Here is a 22772-nt window from a genome sequence, read left to right on the forward strand (position 1 = left end):
AAACACATAATATGTCCATGAGGTAAAAAAAAAAAAAAGAAATTAACAAATTGTTTGAAAGTGAAGCAGGAAAATCTGGGTTCTCACTATTCCCCTGTGGTTTACTTTTCTCTTCCTCTCTATTCTTTTCCCACATGGTTCCTTATCCACAGTGGGATCTTGGTCTAGGGTCTGTAGTTGATCCCAGTGGTTGCCCTTTCTTTCTTTCCTTGCTCTTTTATTTTTCTTGCTGTCTTTTCTCCCTCCCCTCTCTCTCTTTTCATTCCACTCTCTAATTTGACACACATTTACACAAGATGCTCAAGTGGTGTAAGGAAGAAGAAAAAGCCTCCTGACATCACAGGGCCCACACAACACTCACAGACATGCATCAGGTTATGTCTTAACATCTGAAAAGAGGTTATATGCACTTCAAACATGCTTGCGCTGCTCTTTTGAAAAGCTCAGGAGTGATAGCTAGATAAAGCCTAATTTATGTGGGCGTTTTATAAAGTACACAATTATATTACTGCTCTTAGTTGTACTTTACTCTGGTACAGAGCAGCGGCTAGCTCTGTGTTTTATAGGCACAGTTTGTTAATTTGTTTGTTTAGAGAGTGATACTGTTGTTTCTGTCTGAAGCTCAGCGATATGTCTCTGCACATGACTTCATCGTCCAGTCAGTCGTGTTGTTGGTCAAGTCATTCAGCTGGTAACTGTCTGTCCAGCTTTTCTACAATGATGTTATGTATGACTTAAATGTAAGACGATCCTGACATTAATTTTCACTGGCAAAAAGCCAGGGGACAGGCTGTCTCTGGCAGGATCATGGCGACACGCACTCAGATGCACATATTTATTTGTATTTTTGTCTGTGACATGCTTTTTCAAAATTATCAATCATGTTAATAAGGACCCTTGAATTTTTGTTGGACAAGCTTTTTGAGGCAACGCATGCAGACATTTACACTGCATATCTTCAACATGACACCGTGTTCTGTTCTAATGGGTGTTGCAGGAAACTGAATTGAGCCAGACACGCGCACACATAGCAGCTTAGAAGTCTTGGCAGGACCAGGGTTTGAGACACACACACACACACACACACACACACACACACATAGCATGAGAGGTTCCTTGTATAACTAACGCTGTCTTTGTAACCTAGAACAAAAGCTACTCAAATACTGAACATTGTGGTTGAGGATTATTTTATGATGTTTTATTTTTTGTTTTTTGTTTTTATGACCCACAGTTATCTATTAGAATCTGTCTTTTTACACTACAAGTACAGGGTGCAGAGTAGAAAAATGTTAAGTGGCTTTACAAAATCCATTTTGCCTTGAGTAGGACACTGACTATACTAGATGACATCTTGTTGAGGCATAGGGTTTCCAAAGACATTGTAAGGTTAAAGTAATTACCTGATGTAATAAAGTAGACTTCGTTATCCTGAAGCAGCTTGGGCAAGGTCTGTCTAAAGTTTCAAACTTGGACAGTGTTGGTGCAGTCATTGCTTTCTTACCATTTTTGGTATTGTTCCTCTCTTCAGTGTTTCAGCCTAATAACCTGCTTCTAATCTTTAAGCATTGGTAAGAGAATGGGCCTTAAGTTTAAAATAATATTGTTTTTGAATACACAAAACACTTAACCTTTAAAGCATTTTTTAAATCCAGCATATTTTTGTGTCTGTAGAATGAAGATGTATATTATTCATCCTCGCTCTTTTAGTGTGTTCAAGTTTTTCAAACAAGTATAATTTTGTGTGTTGGAAATAGTCGCAGTGCTTATGAAACTTGTGTGTTTACTGTCTAAGTAGTTTACCTCCTCTGAAAATCAAGTGTTTTTATTCTCTTTGGTGAGGCTGTCACCTCGATAGAAATATCTCTGCATTGTGTGCCTTTACATTTTATTGCCTCCTTTCTTTTTGCATTCATGGTCTATGAAGCAGAATGCTTTGATCCTTACTCATATTGCTTTGTGTAAAGGTTCTTTGTCACTTTAACGTTTGTATCAGAGCTTTGAGGTAACTACATTTTTTCTCTATCCAGTACTGCTGTCCACGTAAATATATGACACTTTATTCATTTTACTATTGCACTTATACACCAGTTGTGTCATTGAATAAGCACAAGTTTTACGTCAAAGGATGTTCTTTATTCTTTAAGAAAACTCAGGTGGCTCTGGCCCAATAAGGATTACTATTGTAATTACCCTACCAGCCTTGGTGTATTCTTAGAGTTTTACTGTGAGTGATGAGTGGTGGAATGTTTTCTAAACCTACTCCACATGCCAGCATCACTATAACAAACTGAAAGCACTTTGCTGGTTCCTCAGATATATATGAGGGTGGCATCAATCATTTGGTTTCAGAGGCAGGTCAGAAGGAAAATTGTAACAATGATAAATTATATTGTACAAGTTGACCTGGCCTGTGTCTAAGGTCAGTTTTTTTTTTGTTTTGAGGATGAACACTTACTGAGAAATAGAGACCATAAATCATTGCTGTAGATGATGATAATTAAAGGCAGTTGTTTTTGTTTCATGGTGTCAATCCTGATGTCTGGCCAGCCCTTGGCTGCTCAAACAAAGATGATGATTGAGGCTTAGACAGAAGTTGGCATGGGCATATACAATGTAGAAGCAAGGCCTACACACAGAATACACTTGTGATGATATAGTGAAAAGACCATTGGGTCTATGCAGGAGATGTCACTATTAAAACCAACTCATTCACCACAGAACGATAAGTACTAAAACCCCTCACTAAAGAGCAGTGGGATTCGAGTCTTGTTTATGTCAGTGGTAAGTGGAGGCCGTTTTAAGTGATTTTTTTGAGATCATTTCCTTTGTAGCACAATTTACTGTGCAACACTGCTGAAGAGGAAGTAGGCGTCTCAGTCACAGCCTCCCCTCCTTCTAGCTAAGTATTGGTGGTTTCTTTCTTTTTCTCTTTTCCTCTCTGTCGTCACCGTACATTGTGTTGTATGCTAACATTTGGGACCTATTGACAGCAGATGTGGTGGGGAATCAAAGTGAATGGAAGTCTCAAGGATTTTAAGAACACATAGTATTGTTTATACAGTGGTTCTTGCTAAATATACTCTTCTGAATGTTCAGGATTTGTTACACATGTAAGCATTTCATGGTGTTTTCCCATAGAAGAGCATGGCCTCTTCAGATTGCATAATTTGTCTTTCCACTGAAAGGCCAAATCAGTTGGTGCACCAGTATTTTCATTGTAATAAATGCAAGTGGTTAGATAGATAACAACAGCTTATTATTGCAGACACACTGGAGGTACAGTACAGTTTAAACACCTCACCTGTTATGTTACCTCAAAAATATTCTATAAAACAGGGGAGAGAAACTGTTTCCTGATGAACACTTATCCCTAATTACTTGTTCCTGACTGTTGATATGAGTGTATGAATCATGACTGGGTGTTTGTGCAGTGGGATGGTCTGGTTGGTCTAACTCTAGCGCATGGCTGTGAACTATGAATAGTGTCAGTGAAGAGTGGGCGGGAGACACTTAGAGAGAGAGAGTGTGTGTGTTTGAGAGAGAGCGAGAGAGAGAGAGAGAGCAGCTGCAGGAGAGAGACGGGACTGGCTGGTTGAATGTGGACAAGTATACATCGGTCAGCCCGGCGCTGAACTGTCAGTGTGGGAGGCAGAGCCAGCTGTATCAGCTGTATCTAGCAACCATGAAACACTCTCACAGAATGGACGTCAAGCTGATCAGTGAGTAGCAGAAATGTGAGTGTGGCTGCAGGTCTCTGCAGAGATATAGGGACTTTAAAATCGTTTTCAATGACTGCATGTACGAAGTGAAGTCTGTCTGCCGGTGTGTGTCTGTGAATGTGTGCTTAAATGTAGTGCCTCTATGTTAGCTGGTGTGGTTATCCATGGTTATGCACTTATAGAATCAACTTAGAAGGAAGTACATGAAACATTTGTACAGTAAACTGAAAATCCAATTATTATTGATACTAATGTCCTTAAGCTGGTTGTCATACTTTCACTGAGATTATGACCACATTTAGTTCTTAATTTTTTTAACTTTGTAAATCCCATCACAACATTGGCTACACATATTAGTTACACTTGTTTTAGGTAATATTCATTTTGTTAATTGTTGTATTAAAGCTGTTGTGGGGAAAATGTAATCAGTGCACAATATGTTCTCACAGGCTAATAGTGTCAGTGTTCAGTGTCTGTCTTGACAGGACTTGTGGTCTTTTTGGTCATTTGTATCCTGTCAAATTCTGTGTGCTTCATTTCTTAAATGCCTAGTGTAATTGCTTGCTAGTTATTTGGAATTGATTTGTTTTGCACAATTTCTTTTCAAACTCATTCACTGTGATTGTTAGGAAAATAAGCTAAAAAAAAATGTAAAACATGTGCAGCGGTGTACAGGTAAAACACATCAACCCATGTGAATATTCTGATTTGGTGTAAGTTATTGTGAATTAGTGGCCTACATTCACATTCACAGTATGGTAAGACTAACACAAAGGGTCAGAGAGACCAAAAGTTGTATTTATGAGTGCACCTGGTTCTTTGTTTGCATATCTAATTCCAAAGGGAAGCTCCCTGATAAGTCAGTATTGTCAGCAGTCAGATGAATATTTATTGCTTCTGCTGCTGCATTGTGTCCATGTGTTTGACCGTGTCTGTGTATAAAGTCTTCACACTGTATATGTTTGCTGGTCTGTATGGGTTCAGTGAGTCAGTTGCATCAGTTAAATATTGCTTGTTCATTTTTATTCAGAAATGGGTACCACTGAACTTGTCCTTTTTATTCTATAATGTACTCTTACGTCATGCTCTTTACACCATGCAGTCTGCAGCTGGGAAGCTTTTTGTTTTTCTGTTTGTTCCCGTGGCACTGCCAGATGTTGAACTTCTTGTTTGAGAAACGGCAGAGGCACAGTTAAAGGACATCTTCAAGTTTATAAAAGTAAAAGAAATTCATTAATTTTAGTTTTTTGCATTTTTGCTTTTAGTAGATAGCTGATAGACGGTGATAAAGAGATGCACAAGAAGTTAGGGGAAAGGGAGAAATGCTCCCCATCTCATTGGCCCAAAATAAGGCTAAGTAATATACAGTAATATATTTAAAGGTTCAAATAACTGACTTGTTAACAGTCCTTCGTGCAGCACAACACACACTGTTTGTGCTGCACCTGTTTGAGTGCTCTGCATACTCCTGTGGGGAAGTTGTCATCAACTCTAAACGTTCTTGTGTGAGTAGGGTATATATGTGTGTGCTTTGCTGCCAGGAAATGGGAGCATGGTTTGTACTCAAGGTTCCTCTGCTTTGGTTGGTATTAATACCCTTAGTAACCTCAAGAAAGAGTAGTGACCTTAAGGTAGTGATGATGTTGATTTAATGTTGATTTTTACAGTCATAAACCTCAATGTTATTGTGTGACCTGATGTAAAGGGATACGATGAATGAAGAAGCTGTGGTCATGTGTGGCAAAGGTTACGAAAAGTCCCAACAGATAACCAGGCCGTGACATGTGGAGTACACTAAAATCTCTGAGCCCTGTTTTATTGTGACAAAACATAAGCCATAAAATGCTGAAATGTTTTTGATTTAGCTATCCCACATACACAAAGACATCCAAATACACTTCTCTGTCCTGGCTTTGTTGATGACATACTATTTGTTCAAGAACAGAAATATCATGCAAATGCCTAAAAAGCCAATCTACTCCACATCTAGAATCCACTCTATAAAAACTCTTGCACACCCACACACATGCAGATCATACACAAACACACACACAGGACATTTGTATTCAGCATGCATTATAGATGGGAAAACCCACGTATAAAAAAGAAATCCTAGGAACATCATGGTCAGTTAGTGTAGGTTCATGTTTTTTCAGTCCCACAGAAGGGAGGCTGCATTTACAGTGTTTCTCATGTTGTGTTTATCATCTGTGATGAGTCAGGGGCCTTTTTCTCAGGGGTCACAGCAGATTATGTTAGATGTGGTTATCACAATGGAATCCTCATTCCATCCAGCAATAAGCCCAGTATTTATTTTTTCCCTTTTTATTGTCACTCTTAATATTGTTCAGTTTGTGTTTGCAAGCATACAGGCACACAATTGTCATTTCTTTAATAATGGGGAATTTTCTGCATCAATACACATTTGCATTTAATCGATTTCTCACCCTACAAGACCTTATTTTTTGTCAGTCTCTTAGCTGTCAGCTTTGTCTTCTTGTGTGTTTCACCTGTTTAAAAGCTGAATAAATGAATGAATGAGGCCACTGCATGGTCATGAAATTCATATAGCTAATATGAGGGTGTCTCAATTTCCATTTCAAAAGAGTAGCCTGTAATAACCAACCTAGGTTAAAGATCTAGAGATTATGTGTTTTCTTCAAAAATAGAAATAATATACAAGGGCAGTTCAGCCAAAAGGGGCTTCTGGCAGTTCGTAAAAGTATGCATACATTAAGCAATATCAAAAAATACATTTCTGTACCATTTATTAGGATGAGCTGATAGATTAAATGAAACTGTGAGCAAAAAGTAAAATAATATCCTCAACCGAAACACTACAACCCACACGCTACAGGTGCGTTGTTTTATGTTTTATTAGATGTCAAATAGTTTACTCAGCTACGTTTAAATGTGCACTGTGGGCTCTCTTCTGGATTGTGTAATAAAACATAATTTGTAGAATGTCTCTCTGTAGAACATTTAAAGGATTTAAAGGTTTATGCTTTCTCTCTAACTGTGATAGATAGCTCACACCTGCTGCATAATGTAAACTACCAAATTTCCACTTCTTCTACTCGTCCCTTTATTCCTCTCTGTATTGTCTCTGGCTCTCTTTTCTGATTTGCTCATTTTTTTTGCAGTTTTGTCTTGCATGTATGAATTATTGTTTGATTTCCAGGTGTGTTGCTTTTATTCTGGGTATCTTACCTTTCTTGCCCGTTGCTCTTTCTCTGTGTCTCACATGCGCACACACACACAGACACATGCTGAGAGTTCATTACAGAAGCTACGAGACCGGATCCACAAATCAAACAGTGTAAATAAGCAAGTTTTGTTCCTGCAGTGCAGTCGCGGCTGTTGCCATGCCTACCTGTTGCACATCTTAAGGGTTACCAAGGACAACCTTTAAGTGTATGTGTGTGTCTGCCTGTGTATGTATGCACAATTTTGTATCTGTGTGTTTGCAGGAGACATAGGTAATGTTTCTGAGTATGGCAGTTAACAGTGACCAGAGAGAGTCTACCCTTGGTATTCACTTCATTTGATGTGCATCCTGTGGGTTAATGGTTTATAATATTGTTTGCTCATTAAGGTCATTTTGTTTACTCACACAGCTTCATAATTGAGTCATAGTGATACTCATGACCTCTTGGATTTGACCTGTCAGTAGCAAACCTCTCCCTAGAAGTCTGTTTTAGGAGCATCATCTTTTTGTAGACAGAGACTCTGAGCTGATACTTTCACCAGCTGAATGCAGGTGAGACGTCTCACAGAGTCCTGCAAATGACTACCAGAAAAACCTCTCTGAGGTGGGAAAAGTCTGTTTATGTGGCATTCATCCCAACAATGTACAGTATGTCTACCTGGCAGCTCCTGCACCAGTGTAGAAACTGTCCATTAGTTCTTTGTTAGCAGAGATGAAGATGGGGTTCGCGTATGTATCTATTTGCGTATATGTGTAAACAGACAGACTAATGGACCTGACTGAAATCCAAACACAGGAACTGGCAGGTGAGCAGTGCTGTTTACTTTCAGTGAAGTGGGATTTGTGGCCTGAGGAGCAGAAAGTGTGTGGATCAGAAAACATGAGAAATCCATGTTAATCATGAAAAGGAGATTCACATTTTATGAAGGCTTTAAAGTTTTATGGTGGAAAGAAAGCATCAGAGTCAATAATATCTGCTTCGTAATCAATCTCTGTCATTCCTGCCCTTCTTTCTTACTGCATTAGTAATCTTCCTTCTTATTGTCTTTTCTCTCTTCCTTCACTTTACCTCTGTGTGTTTGCCTTGTCTGTCCCACTCAGCAAAGATAGATGTGGACATTATATAAATAAAAAAATCATTTTTATCATAATTATTTTATCCATCCATCCAGAGCGACAGCTGGTGAACAGCATGACCAGCAACAGCTCTCTTCCTCCCAACATCAGTGGGATCAGTAAGGAGCTGGCCGAGCTGCGCCACCTTGTTCAGTTCCCCGAGGAGATTGCTTGTATCCTCACTGAGCAAGAGCAGCAGCTTTATCAGCAGGTAAGTAACGTTTTATACAATACATTTATTGCTGATGTAACTAACAGGTTGTTGTAAGGTTGAGTAAATGTCATAGTAAGTAGATTTTGTTGGTCTGCAGGTCATCCCTTTGGACTACCTCTGTTTCCTCACTCGAGATCTGGGCAGTCCCGAGTGTCAAACTAAACGCCACCCAAACCTCAAGGCCTCGCTGTCGGCGCCCACCATGCCCACACAGACTGCTCAGCAAAGTAACGCTGTGGAGGACTTGGTGGCACGGTTCAATGAGGTGAGGAGTCAAGTTATGTAATTGCAGGACCAGAACTCTCATGCTGATTGTCCTTTATTTTAGCAGTACACTAGGAATGATTTTTAAAGTTATCTTGATTACATGAGAAGTTTAAGTGAACGACAAACAACAAAACAATACTTGCATGGTGTCCTTTAGTTACTTCCTGTTAACATAGCTAATCATTGTCAGTGAAACTGTAGGCCTTAGGATTTGACATTAATGTGAAAGGTTGAAAAGAATAGCAGACCAGTAATTGTGTTTTCCTCCAACTAGATTGGCCCGGCTGTATTCGCCATGCAGGTCACACTGTACCGACTTATCAGCTCATGGCTGTAGCACACACAGTGTGTACACAAACATGCTCACTCAGAGCAGTGCTAATGTTATACTCCTGAGCCTTGTGTATTTCATTGGGACTGACTTTGAGAATAAACAATCACAACGATGTACCGCTGAAAAAGAAAGTGTTTGAGGGATCGAGATTGATTAGGAATGATGATGTCATCTTTAGGTTGCATGCCTTTCACATCAGCTGGTTTTCATTTAAGTCGGCAAGAAGAGAGACACAAAAAAATGGTTGTCCAAATGTGCAGTGTAGCCATATATGGGCACAATGGAACAAGAGTCAAATGACAACAGTGATTCTCCTCCGAAGACACTGATGAAGCCCTGATGTTCCTAAAGAGTTGGAACACTGGTTAGCTTTGACTGTTTCAAATAATTTGTGAAGAAGTACTTTAACAAAAGTACATATAGGTTGTTGTTTTGTTTGCATTATTTTAATTATAGAAAATTGCAAAATTTGTGATAGTACTTTAAAAATGTCATAGTTTCACATTTAATTTTGTTAGCTAGATTGGTTGCCTTGTTTGGAGGTCAGTAATTATTACCTCTAGGTTTTTCTACCCCCTTGAGAGACATGTTTTTGTACATTTAAATATAAGTTTATGTTGATTTTGTTCATTTTCAAGCCATGTTTGGGATAGAAAACCAGGAAGCAGTGAATTGGTGGGAAGTTTGGGACGCTTTGTGTTTGTCCGGAGTGTTTAGCTTTGACAGGACCAGTATGTGCTCTTGCTTTGAGTTTGTAATAGTTCCCTGTCAACCTCTGTTATGTAATGCTTGTATCAAGGAGAAACTGACCCTCACAGTTCAGCTAATAACACACACAGATGGAGACAGGCAGACAGACAGAAGGACAGACAGATGGACACATCCACAAACATCAAAGGGGGATCAGCTTGTACCCAGCTCCATTTGTGTGTGTGCGTGCGTGCATGTGTTTGATCTGTTGTCAAGCTGCTACTGAGAAGACCTATGCTATGTGCAGTATGTAAGGGAGGCTAATGTTTGCGGACACTTTTTACAGTTTTAGTCAGTTTTACTGAACTTTTGTCTTAACTCATGTTTGCTTTTGCCATTACACACACTCTCTATATATAGTATCCCCTCATATTCTGTCTATGTGTCATAGGCAACACTAAATACACACTATCTGGAATATCAGAGGAGATGCCAACTCAGTACAATGCCTTGATCTGTGGCTGTGCAAAAAGCCACTTTGCAGACTGTCAGAATAGTTTACATGGCGATTGTAACTCAACTCTACTGCTGACATGTCTTTGCATTATGTCATAATACTAGAAGTGACTGATAGATTTGCATTCATGGCATGCACATCCCGGCATGCACATCCCTGCATGCACCAATAAGAGACTGTAAAGCAGCAGTGTTTTAGTCAGCAAGGTATATACAGAAGATTCTAGAAGAACTTCAATCTTTAAGCTTGAGGAAAGACTTGTTCTGATGGTCTGTGTTAAAAAAAAAAAGTTTCCATATGATATTGTTTGTAAGTTTGGGAATCTAAGCTGAAAGAAGGCCATGATCATGCTGTAGTATATGTTGGTGTATGTTAAAACGTTTTATTTGGTAGAATGTATGATTTCTGCACTTGCTTGTGTAACAGTCCACTTCGAAGTCAGAGGTGACATGGGAACAAAATCACATGTTGCCAGTTTTTCATCAGGCGCTGTCAGAATGGAAACTCCAAACAATAGTAGGCTATGTGTGAAAGTATGTACTTTTTGTTACATGTTTTTGAGTTGCTGTATTTGTGGCTTTTTTTAGTCCTTGAGAAGTCAGACAGTGGTGGGCTTGATCCTTACATAACCCAGTAATAGATCTGATGGCCGGGGGAATGTTTTTACCACCTGCAAGGGAGTTAGGGAGTTTCAGTGTGACTGTGTTCTCATGTGTGTGTGAATACCTTCATGAGGCTCTAATGCACAGAGATAAAAACACTGCAGAGCAAGAAGCAGCCAGATTGAAAGCTGAGCTTTTCCTGTTTTGTGGGTCTGCGTGTTTGTGTGTTTCACAAAGAATGTAAAGGGAAGACCCTGATGTGTATCTGTTCTGCCATCAGGTCATTTGTGCATGCTTTAGGGCAGTCAGTGCAGAGACAGAGCGCAGCTGATAGATATCTGATCCCATTCTGTCTTGTGCGTGTGTGTCAGTGTGTGGCCAGCTGGCACGATCCTCTGCATACATTACTACTTTAGACACAGGTCTCCAGACCAAAATTCATGAGCACAAACCAGACCACACACAATAAAGGCTTTCAGCTGATCATAATGTGGCTGCGTAGGTCGTCTCCTGTTTCTGGGTTATAACACTCCTTATAAAAACACGCTATCACAGTTACATGTCATACTTTAATTTAGTACATGATGTCATCTGTTATCTAGGTTGTCCAATCAAAATGGTTTACTATTGATGATTAACATATCAACAGCTGCAGAGTGACCCTGGTGCAAGTAGACCCTGGTTAATGATGTTTTATTTTAATTCTGAACGTGCAGGTGAGTTCGTGGGTTACGTGGCTTGTCCTAACAGCGGGGTCCATGGAGGAGAAGAGAGAAGTTTTCTCGTATCTGGTCCATGTTGCTAAATGCTGTTGGAATATGGGAAACTACAATGGTGTCATGGAGTTCCTGGCTGGACTCAGGTCCCGCAAGGTGCTGAAGATGTGGCAGTTTATGGACCAGTCAGACATCGAGACCATGAGAAGTTTAAAAGATGCCATGGCTCAGCACGAATCTTCCTCTGAGTACAAGAAGGTTGTGACGAGAGCTCTCAATATCCCCGGATGCAAGGTGGGTCTCTGTTTCTTAAGAAGAAGTTTAGGATCCAACTCACTGGCCTTGGGCAGAAGAAAAGTGATTAGTTCACTTCTCTTCTGTCCCACACTATAGGTGGTGCCTTTCTGCGGGGTCTTCCTGAAGGAGCTAAGTGATGCATTAGATGGCACAGCAAGCATCATCAGCCTTAAACCTTCTCCAGATAACACAGAGGACTCAATAGAGGTGCAGTAAACACTCACAAGCATGCACAAACATCTGATACAACTAACCCAAACATTAAGAATCAGACACTGTGTTTATTCTAACTGTGGCTTTCTTTCCAGTTTGTGTCTGACTATAGCGGCCAGCACAATTTCATGTCTCGGTCTGGTCCAGATGGGCTCCACATCCCAGAGAAAGAAGCTACTGTCAGCAACATCCTACAAATTATTAGGTACGCATCATCCATGTTTTCAAAAAGCCTATAAGTCTATGAAGTGCTTAACAATGCAGTTTCTAATCTTCTGTTCTTTATCTGTTTGTCTGTCTGACTTTCCTCTTCCTGCTTCTCAGATCTTGTAATCGTAGTTTAGAGGCAGAGGATCCTGATGAAGCATCCACCAGTCCCTCTTCTACAGGCCCTTCCCCTGCGTCCAGAAACAACTCCTTCAGGGACCGTTGCCGCAATCAGTAAGTTCCTCTTTACTTCTTCTTCGTGTGGGCAGGATTATTTATATTTTGTTTATCCCAAAGACAGAGTCCCTGCAGTGTGACAAGTTAGTAGTCAAGCTCATTCTTGTCTCAGTTTCAGCATAACATGCATAATGTCATCGCTATATCAACTATTTACAATTTACTGAAAGGCACACAAACTATTTTTAATTTGCGGTCGAGCCCTTCCTTTAAGGCAGGCTGAAGATTCGATTGTTTAGCAGTGTGACCCTTTGAGCCAAAAGTCTGTTTCTAAAATAGTATTTTTATTTTCCTGTGCCTTCACAATGACTCATTGACAAAGTGAAAGAATGTTATATAAAGATTTATATCAGAACTATAACTGCTGCTTGAGTTATTGGCATGAATCACAAAAAAGTTTTGTAGTTGTTCAACTACTGCAATCTTTCTGGGAAAAAATGCATGCTATGTAAGAAAGTACATTGTTTAATAAAAACATAAACTCTGTAGTTGTTAAGTGAAACTGCTTTATTTTGCAGTTGTCTACCATAAACACGAGCAGAGGATAATGGGTTTGTGAAGGAACACATTTGCAGATTGTCACTGAGATTAAGCAACGCTCACATAAAACACTGTCTCAGAGAAAAAAGATAACAGGTTAGTTTCCTGTCAGGACAGGAAGGAGCAGAGCTCTGGTAGTTCTCAGCTTAGTGGTGGCAGGCAGCTAATAACACAGGCTGGAATTTGGACAGTGTTGAAAACGTTTAATTCCTTCTGTTTGTATTAAGGAAACCTGGATTATCTTCTGTGTCTCTTGATTGTTTTCTCTGACTGTGACATATTGTTTGTTAAAGGTCAGAATAACAACTCTACATAATTTTGGCTGGCTGCACAGTGTTCATCTGTCTGGACAGGGATACAGAAGTTTAGGATTTCTTTTCCTGTGTTCTGGATATATTTCACACTATCATCCCTAATCTTCCCATCTTCTTATTGCTATTTTTGTGTTACCTTTTATCCACACTTCTTCTCTTCCTTTTTTGTTTCTTTTTCTGAACTAGTTCCCATTCATTTAGGACAACGCCAGAAACAAACTGTGTTTTGTAAGTGGGGATTTTGACCATGTGCTAACATCAACAATGAGTTTGAGTAGAAGCTTGTGAAGGAATGAGCAATGACAACTGCACGAAACTTTTTTGCTTGCTCAACTGATACCTACAGAACAAAGTCTATTGTCTATTTTGTTCTGTTAATTTTGCTTTAGCTGTTTGACTGGACATTTTTACATTTTAAGAATAACCACATGGAAATTAGAAAAATTGTGGCAAATCCAAATACTTCATTTTCTTTCTCAAACTTTCATCTTAGATTCGTGGTTGGGGACTTGTCAGACTCAGAGGGTGACTTGTTGCCTGAGCCTGTGGTAAAAGAGACAGAGTTTCAGGGGACTGAGGAGACACACCGAGCTTTTAGCCACGGAACAGAGCTCATTCCATGGTAGGACACACACACACACACACACACACAAACATCCCTAACTACTTCTATTTTGCAAATATGCCTTCGTTTTTGCGTTTTTTTTCTAGGTATGTGCTGTCACTACAACCAGATATTCACCAGTTTCTGCTGCAGGGGGCTACAGTCATTCATTATGACCAAGACAGCCACCTCTCGGCTCGCTGTCTGCTGCGGCTACAGCCTGATAACACAACACTCACATGGGGTAAATTACAGAAGAGTTTAGTATTGAGACGCTTTCATCTCCTCTGTTGTTTTGTTACTGATGTTGCCTTGTGTGTCTGTACACACATTACAGTTACATTGATAAATATGTAAAATTTCCAGTGACTAAGTTTACCACTGCTCTTTCTAAATAATATTTCACAATGGATGTGAGTTTGCTGAGGTAATTATATGTTAAAATGACCTGCAGGGAATATTTCTTTTATGATCAGTGCATGTTAAACATGATGACTGTTTAAATTCCATGCAAACAGCCCCCTTTCCTCATAAGGCTGATTGTTACCCTTTGAAGAAATTTTAATCAGGTTTTAACGTCACAAAAATATGCATTTGTTCTGTCATATGTTTTAAACATATTGTACATGTGTTTATCCACAGTAGTTAAGCCCCACATCTTTTCTGACATAAACTGGTCATAAAAGTGTGGATGTAGTAAAGACATAGGAAACTGAGGAACAGGCACACAGACCCAAGTCAGGACATGCACACAGATGTGTTCCTCAATTTCCTTTGCCTTTACTGCATTTCAAACATATTGTAAATATGGTGATTTATCGCAGGTAAGCCACAAAGCAGCGGCGCTTCCCCTACAGAGCAACCACTGGGATTAGGACAGACTGTAGTGGCTGGACTAGCAGAAGGCCTGTTGGACCTAGGAGTGGTGAAGGTTTGTTGAAAATATAAATATTGTTTAGATGTATAAAAAATTCTCATGATCAGATCTGATCAATGACTGTTGTTTGGATAGCATTTGATATTTGTTGGTTAAATTGAACTTATAACAATAACAGTTTGTGTTTATTTGTATTACAGGCAGTGTTTTTAGGTCATCAGGGAGTCGATGTCCACGCTGTATGTTTGCAGAACAAGCTGATCCAGATGACAGTAGAGGAAAATGGACTTAGCCTCCTCTACGGTCTCAGTACCACTGACAACAGGTTAGTGCCTTGTTACCACCAGCACTCTACTTTGAAATCCACCAGTGCTAAAATACCTTGTTGTTTAATAAATAATTTAATCTCCCTCTTACTGCCATTAGACTCCTGCACTTTGTTGCCCCCAATCACACGGCACAAATGATTTACAAGGGCCTATCTGAATTGGTGAATGCAACTAGGAAAATGAAAATGTTTCCTGACCAAAGGCTGCAGTGGCTGAGGAAGCAGTATGTCAGTTTGTATCAGGTAAACTCTGAACTGGATCAAGTGTCCTTATCAGCAATTTGCTTGTGTATATGCCAAATCTCCATTAATATCTGAATTAATAATGTATGGATATGAATTAGAGCCTGTTAGGTAAAGTGAAAGCTAGGCACAGCACTTTATGTGTGCTTTTAGCATAATGCGGTTTCTTGATAAGTGATAGAAAGATCACTCTCTTCACCTCATCTAGGAGGATGGAAGGTATGAAGGTCCTACGCTAGCCCAGGCCATTGAGCTTTTTGGTGGGAGAAGGTGGAACATGGGCACAGGCGGTGTGGAGAAACCAGGCACCCAGAAAAACAGCCCTCTGAGCATCAACGAGAAGTCCAAGAAGAAAAAGAAGGTTCTAGTAAGGGTCAGTAAGCTAATAAGTTTCAGTTGCCTTTGACAATGCATGCACCCAAGAAAATTAAATCAACAAAGCCTCTGTGTCTTCAGTAAGTCACTGTTTTATTTATTTGACGATATTTATTGTTTTCTGATCTCTGGTCTGTTTCGTGGTTCTTGATTTACAATGTATCGGTATTCAGAATACTGGAGATTCTGTTTAGCACCACTTTTAGCATCTTTGTTTACACATGCAGGGAGACAGTGGTGATGCCACAGATGATGAGATGGTTTCCAGGAAAACACGAAGCTGTAAGGAAGGGCTGTATCGAAATGGACCTGAGTCTGACAGCATTGACCAAGAGGACCCAGGTGACATATTTGCTGTGCTATCTTATGCATAGTTTATAACCTAATGTAATAAATAAAACAAATCAAGGCATCAAGATCTTTTTTATTGTTTGAATGATGTGAATCTTTGCCACCACAGAAGACAGCTTCCCTGGACCGTTCTCCCTCTCATCCAACAAGAGCTCTGGATTGTTAGGCTCTTCTTCTTCCTCCTCCTCTTCATCCAGCATGGCAGGGTCCAACCAGTCCCGTCCACAGTCTTCTCCAATCCTTTCAGGAACAGCCAAGTCACAGCCAGGGTATGTGGAGAAAAGACAAACCCTACTAAAAGTTATGTATTTTAATTTGTCATGCCATTTATTTTTTTTTCTCTGCAGGGCATGGAGTAGCAGGTCGTGGCATGGTCGTGGTAAAGGCTGCTTTAGAGGCTTCCAGAATCTCATGATATCTGACAGCACAATGAGCTTCATTGAGTTTGTTGAGCTTTTCAAGTCATTCAGGTAAATTATTTGACTAGATGTTGCTTTTTAGTATTTATTCATTTAAGAATCTTTCTGATTTATCTGCCCAAAATAGATCAAATACATTTCTGTAGTTCTAGATAAGAACCCAAAGTTGATGTTGTGGCTTAGAAGCATTGATATATATGTATGTTAGAAATGTTCTGTCTAGCATTTTTGCTGTCTCACTCCATTTTGTTATATAATTGTGTTGTTCTTACCAATAGCAACTAAAGATAAAAATTCAACAAATACCTTTGGAGAGGTTATCAAGCCCAGGACATTTCCAAGGATTCTTGTCTGTACAAACATATAGTTTTTTATAAAACTTTTCAGTCAAAAGAATGGAAGTTTTGCCTTGATAAGAAAAAGATAATTCTCATGCCAGTCCTCCTGCATTTCTTAGATTTCTCTCATCTGCTGCCCAGTGCAGCAACAGCCCCCCCAAAAAACACAAAAAACTACAGCTTGTCATTCTTTTAAGTGAATAAACTTGGGCTAAACTCGTGACTGTTTTTCACAACAGTATCAGAAGCAGGAAGGATCTAAAGGAGCTGTTTGACACCTTTGCCATCCCCTGTAGTCGTTCAAGTCCAGAATCACCTCCTCTTTACACCAACCTCAGGATAGATGACAAAGATACAGGGCTGCAGCCAGAACTTGGTAAAGGAACAATTACAGTGGTCAAAAACATGCACACAAGCACTTCTTCTCAGTTACTCTTAATCTCTTCCTCTCTCTGTCAGACTTACTGACCCGTAATGGTTCTGACCTGGGTCTGTTCATCCGGACAAGGCAGCAGATGTCTGACAACCAAAAGCAGATCTCAGATGCCATTGCAGCAGCCAGCATTGTGACCAACGGGACAGGGGTGGAGAACGCATCATTGGGCGTGTTGGGATTGGCCATCCCCCAACTCAATGACTTCTTAGTCAACTGTCAGAGAGAGCACCTGAGCTATGATGAAATTCTCAGCATTATACAGGTAGAGTCAGTAAGATGGACAAGTGACTGAAAATAGATGAAGATACAAGAAGTAAGAAGGATGCATCAGTCAATGATGAATTGACTTCTCTTGCAGAAATTTGAGCCGTCATCAAGCATGAGACAAATGGGTTGGATGTCATTTGAAGGTTTTGCAAGGTAAAAAAAATGACAGCATTTATATATCTATCTATATATATTTACTGCATTTAATTTCAGATTGTATTCAGTGCAAAAGCATCATGTTTTGTAACTTACTAATGTATCAGGTTCCTGATGGACAAAGAGAACTTTGCTTCTCGTAATGAGGAATCTCAGACAAACCCTGAGGAGCTGCAGTACCCCCTGTCCTACTACTACATTGAGTCTTCTCATAATACCTATTTGACTGGGCACCAGCTCAAAGGAGAGTCCTCTGTTGAGCTTTACAGTCAGGTATATTTCTTGCTGTTTTTTTTTACCTAGTATGCTACTGTTTCTTTCTCTAACTTCTGTTTTGGTTGGTACTTAGGTGCTGCTACAAGGCTGCAGGAGTGTGGAGTTGGACTGCTGGGATGGGGATGATGGCATGCCTGTTATTTACCACGGACATACACTCACCACTAAGATACCCTTCAAGGTTAAAAATGCACATGAATTATTAAATCTGTAAAAGAGAAACCCATTGCTGGGAGAAAAAAGCAAACAATCTCTGTATTTTCCATTTCAAAGTGTTAGAGGGAGTGGGAAAAAAAAACCTCAAAAAGTTTTGAATAATGAGTCCATTCATTCATTCATTCAGGGTTCAAATATAAAAACTAGCATGGACAGTTGTTATTGAAGAAAACATACAACATATAATCCTCTTGATTTTTTGTTCTTCATTTTAGTTGTTTTGTTGCATATTTGACTTGGAAAGCTGTTTCCTCTTGTCCTTCAGGATGTGGTGGAAGCAATTAACCGATCAGCATTTGTCAATTCCGACATGCCCGTCATCCTGTCCATAGAGAACCACTGCTCGCTTCCACAGCAACGCAAGATGGCCGAAATCTTCAAGGTATTTGTCTGGAATGTATACTTAAACAAAAACTTTCCCTCATTTCTTTCCCTTCCCGATAAGAATGATGCAAATTCTGGATTTTAAGTGGCAGTATTTTCTCCAGTAGAACCCCACATTGACCAAATTTTTTCTGCTGCTCCTGGGCATTTAGACTGGCAGCCCTCCAACCAGAAGCTTGCTTTTCTAATCTTCAGGCTACAACTGTCCCTTTCTTCTTTTTTTAAAGTTAGACTGTATACTCAAGGCCACAGATATCTATGCACGACAGTTACATCATGGAAGATCATCATGCTTTCATCTAACGAAACTTCCCAGCATTTCATCCTCCCTGGAGACTTTTGAGTAGCTTGATAAAGAAAAGCCTTTTATGTTCAGACAACACTGCACCTCTGGTCAGCTTACATCACTAGGGCCTTGTTTATTTGTAATCTTGTTTAGCATTGATAAAAAAGCCCTTTCATTTTTTTTTGCAGTGGAGGATTCCTCTGCAGCCTCTGAAATGTGTTTTTTTTTAACACATGATTGGATTCTACTGATGGCTGTTGTGTTCAAATATTTGTTCTTTAGATGGTGTTTGGGGAGCGTCTTGTAACGCGCTTCCTTTTTGAAAGCGACTTCAGCGACGACCCTCACCTGCCGTCTCCACTGCAGCTGCGCGGGAGGATTCTGCTCAAGAACAAGAAACTCAAAGCCCATCAGGCGCCAGTGGACATTCTCAAACAGAAGGTTAGGAGGAAACACATCCTGTCCACACACAGTATCATCATGTGCATAATTTATATTTATACATACTGCATCTTGTACACAATCATCCAGGTAGCTTTAGTGCAGTGCAGAGTGCAGCCAGGCATAAATAATAGATAACAGTGTGCTTGAATGTAAGCCCCATCACACCATTTTCACTGTGAGAGATTTGTAAATCATACTTCAGACACTGTTACATCTGTTTAACCCTTTCACAGGCTCACCAGCTGGCCCACATGCAGGCACAGGCAAGCAACGGGTCACCAGTTGTTACTTCACCTAGCAACCACAACAATGAGGAAGAAGAAGAAGATGAAGACGAGTATGACTACGACTACGAATCTCTATCTGATGGTAAGGATGCCTTGTGATTTAAAAACACAAAACATGCTCTGCAGAACCTATAGATTTCAAATACTGCATACCCTAAATGTTGATTTTTATGCTCTTACCTTGAAATCAGTTTCTGTCTTTATTGTACTCTATTTTTCTTCTTTTTAACACTTCAATCTCTTTTTATGTTTACACTTTTTTCTCACTCCTTTCCTTTCCTATTTTATCTTGCTTGTTTTCCACTTAGCTGATGGCCTCACAGCTTCTACTGCCTCGTATGGCCTGGAAGGTAAATGCATCGCTCTCTAAGTACCAGTGTTTTCCTCTGGTTTTATTTTGTAGTGGTAGCTGGTGTTAGTTAAGCTCTTGGGAAAGAATCAACAAAAAAGGTAGAATGTATATTAATGTGTTAAACTTGCTACATAAACACAAAGAATTGCTGAAAATCCACTTGCTTGTCTACCACTTCAGAATAGTTGCAGAGGAAACATTGATATAAAGGAGCACACTGTGATCTGCATTGTTGCTGTAGACTAGGTTCTGGATTTTTCTCTGCACTCTGCAGTAGTCCCTGGGTTTGTGCTTTTTGTGGACATCAGGTCTTATTCTGCTTTTCTGCAGTTGTATTGCATGGTAACCACATCAATTTAATTGATAAATTAATTATTGTGCTAATCCTGACGGCTTGAAGTGACAACCCTTGTTGTACAACTTTTCCCCCTCACTAGCCACCATAAAATGGACAGTGTTTACTCAGTGTTTACTCTTCTTAACAACACCACAGAAGTTGACACTCTCATTCTGCTTTGCAAGATTTAGAATCTCCAGAGTGTGTTATCCAAGCATATTTATCATCACTAAATTGCTAACAAATGATGGTTAGTGACATCAGGAGTGTTTGTTATGATGTGCACTGGTTTTATCACTATTATGTAATTGCACTAATATGAAGCATCCAAACCTCCCAGTTTGCCACAGCAACTTTTCATGTGCAATGTGTAAAGTTAATTTGCAGTCTTTTCTCACTATGGACACTGTGTGTAGAGTAACCTGATATGTTTTCGTGATAACTGTGATGTGAGCTTGTGCTATGTTTTGTGCATTTGCGTTTGTAGACTAGTTTTGTGAGAGTGTGTTCTTCTCTAAGACAAAACAGAAGCCATAAGATTGTCTTTAAAACATGATGAATGACAGCAAACATGGATGTGAAGAAAAATAACAATTTTACACTTAAACAATATACCAAGTTTCTCTGGTTTCTCTTTCTCTCACAAACACATCACCTCCCTTCCTCCTTCCCTCCATACTGTATTTGTCCATGACCTCGCCAGTGGCTGGGCAGGCTCATCAGGGAAACAAAACAAAGCCATCTGGTTTCTCAGGCCCTATGCTGCCCCTGTGCTAAACAACCGACCAGGGGAAACTACCCTGTCCCGATCCCAGTCCCAGCACTGCTGTCTCCTAATCCCTGCACTCTGCTCGTCCCGAAGAATTTACCGGTCACTGACTTTTCAAAAAACATCTCTCTTATCTAAACCTCATAGACCTATTGCGCTGAAATATTACCAGCTGGCCTTCTAGGCCTTATGACCACACTTCACACATGTCCTACTCAACATCAGCTGGCTCTGCAAATACAAACACTTCGGTATTAAGCTGCCAAGCGGCCACCATCCGGTTGAATGGTAGCTTCCAGTCTGTTTAAACTCTCTCCTGTGACTGCTGTCTACAGCATAACATTCAAGGTCAACTCTGTTGCTAAACCTTTTTTTAAGAAGAGATTTCAACTGTCAGAAATCAAACATGTTTTCTGAGATAAAAGCTTCTGAATTGCAAGCTGGTGTGTTATGGTTTTGTGATTTTGGCTGCTAATAACATGTAGGAGGACAGGGAGCAAAGGAAGAACTCCCCACTGCTGCTGCTGTTTACTTTGAATGTTAGTGAGGAGCTGCATTTGTGGGTTTGTTCTTGGGAAGATGATTTTCACAAGCAGTAAGGGAGTTATAAAATAATTGCTTTAGTTATTTTAATTATTGTTCAAATTTGTTTTGCTCCCATGCCACAAGTCGGTTGCTACAATTATGAAGTGAAAGTCCTCTTACAGGCAAATTTTTTTTTTGTACCACATAAAATGACTTAAGTTGTTGCCTTAAGTTACAAGAAAAACTCAACTCCTCTTTTGAAATACAGTCAGGTTGTTTTTACAAGAAGTTGATTCCCAGATGCTAAATTTACTTAAGACATATGTCTAACTGCTGATTCAACATACAATATATCAAGAGCAACTGGAAGCACAGCTTTTATTTATGGATCCTTGACAGGTCAGCTTCTGCCTCAGATAGTGGTTTTTGTTTTATGCAAAACGATGTTGGTTTTGGGGTGTGTTTGGATGTTCGATTGTTCATTAACACTTGTTGTGGTGTTTTTTATGCGATAAAAAATCACAGCAATCCGTTTGGTTTGTGCAATAACCTCATCTGTTTGTTTATATCAAACAGTTGCTGGGAATATGCTGATAAGATTAGGGTGTACTCCCAGCTACATTTTTTTCAACTGCACACGTTTGCATAGGTTTCTTTTTTTTTTAGTAAATTATGATTTTGTTTGCATAGATAACATCTTAGATGACAAGCCAGAGGGCAAGAGCTCTGCAGACAAAGAAGAGCAACCTGTTGATGAGATACCTAAGAGGACGAAGAAGACTGACTTCACCGTGCAGAGCAAAGGAAAGGTAGGAGCCCGGGCTGGAGGTTTGATCGCACTTTTCTATATTGCTAATCTGTTCAGCCTTTGTTTCAGTAGAATATAATCAACCGTGTCTCGTGTCATTGACTCCTGCAGATATTTGACATGGAGTTGGGTGAGGAGTTTTACCTTCCTCAGAACAAGAAGGAGAGTCGACAGATTGCCCAGGAGCTTTCTGACCTTGTCATCTACTGCCAGGCTGTGAAATTCCCTGGTAAGTAATATTTTTATCTTCTCTTTCATCCTTTGCTTCTCATTTTAGCAGACATGATTATTTTTCCTTTATGTTCCTTCTCTGTACTCTCCTCCTTCTTTTCCAGTAAAAAGTGATTTATTGAGCCTTAATATCTTTCTTCTTTTACTTTAAATGCTGTCATTTTAATTTCTTGTCCCTCTGTAATCCACTCCCATGTTATATTTAAGAGGTCAAACCTTTCCCCATGTTTTTGACTTTTTTTTGTCATTGCAAGACATTTAATATCCCT

At 39.7% G+C, this 22772-nt stretch overlaps 1 protein-coding gene across 11 annotated transcripts in view; it reads left to right on the top strand.

The window, feature by feature from the left end:
• Nucleotides 1–22772, top strand: part of plce1 (phospholipase C, epsilon 1) — a 55335-nt gene that overhangs the window by 25951 nt on the left and 6612 nt on the right. For 5 of the 11 annotated variants that reach the window (XM_028430296.1, XM_028430294.1, XM_028430301.1 and 2 more), the window contains 27 exons: nucleotides 8103–8257; nucleotides 8358–8525; nucleotides 11387–11680; nucleotides 11780–11890; nucleotides 11992–12101; nucleotides 12221–12337; nucleotides 13381–13422; nucleotides 13688–13816; nucleotides 13906–14042; nucleotides 14623–14729; nucleotides 14876–15000; nucleotides 15102–15246; nucleotides 15455–15619; nucleotides 15849–15963; nucleotides 16082–16241; nucleotides 16320–16442; nucleotides 16969–17105; nucleotides 17189–17427; nucleotides 17524–17585; nucleotides 17696–17861; nucleotides 17938–18045; nucleotides 18346–18462; nucleotides 19033–19191; nucleotides 19428–19563; nucleotides 19790–19831; nucleotides 22155–22273; nucleotides 22384–22501. In XM_028430296.1, the coding sequence (XP_028286097.1) occupies nucleotides 8103–8257; nucleotides 8358–8525; nucleotides 11387–11680; nucleotides 11780–11890; nucleotides 11992–12101; nucleotides 12221–12337; nucleotides 13381–13422; nucleotides 13688–13816; nucleotides 13906–14042; nucleotides 14623–14729; nucleotides 14876–15000; nucleotides 15102–15246; nucleotides 15455–15619; nucleotides 15849–15963; nucleotides 16082–16241; nucleotides 16320–16442; nucleotides 16969–17105; nucleotides 17189–17427; nucleotides 17524–17585; nucleotides 17696–17861; nucleotides 17938–18045; nucleotides 18346–18462; nucleotides 19033–19191; nucleotides 19428–19563; nucleotides 19790–19831; nucleotides 22155–22273; nucleotides 22384–22501 (3606 nt within the window). Of the gene's footprint in view, nucleotides 1–3588; nucleotides 3723–8102; nucleotides 8258–8357; nucleotides 8526–11386; nucleotides 11681–11779; nucleotides 11891–11991; nucleotides 12102–12220; nucleotides 12338–13380; nucleotides 13423–13687; nucleotides 13817–13905; nucleotides 14043–14622; nucleotides 14730–14875; nucleotides 15001–15101; nucleotides 15247–15454; nucleotides 15620–15848; nucleotides 15964–16081; nucleotides 16242–16319; nucleotides 16443–16968; nucleotides 17106–17188; nucleotides 17428–17523; nucleotides 17586–17695; nucleotides 17862–17937; nucleotides 18046–18345; nucleotides 18463–19032; nucleotides 19192–19427; nucleotides 19564–19789; nucleotides 19832–22154; nucleotides 22274–22383; nucleotides 22502–22772 lie in introns of those variants that run through there. The other 6 variants (XM_028430297.1, XM_028430298.1, XM_028430299.1 and 3 more) reach the window with 6 other exon arrangements.

Source organism: Parambassis ranga, chromosome 19 (assembly GCF_900634625.1).
Source record: "Parambassis ranga chromosome 19, fParRan2.1, whole genome shotgun sequence".
In the NCBI taxonomy this organism is placed as follows: Eukaryota; Metazoa; Chordata; class Actinopteri; family Ambassidae; genus Parambassis; species Parambassis ranga.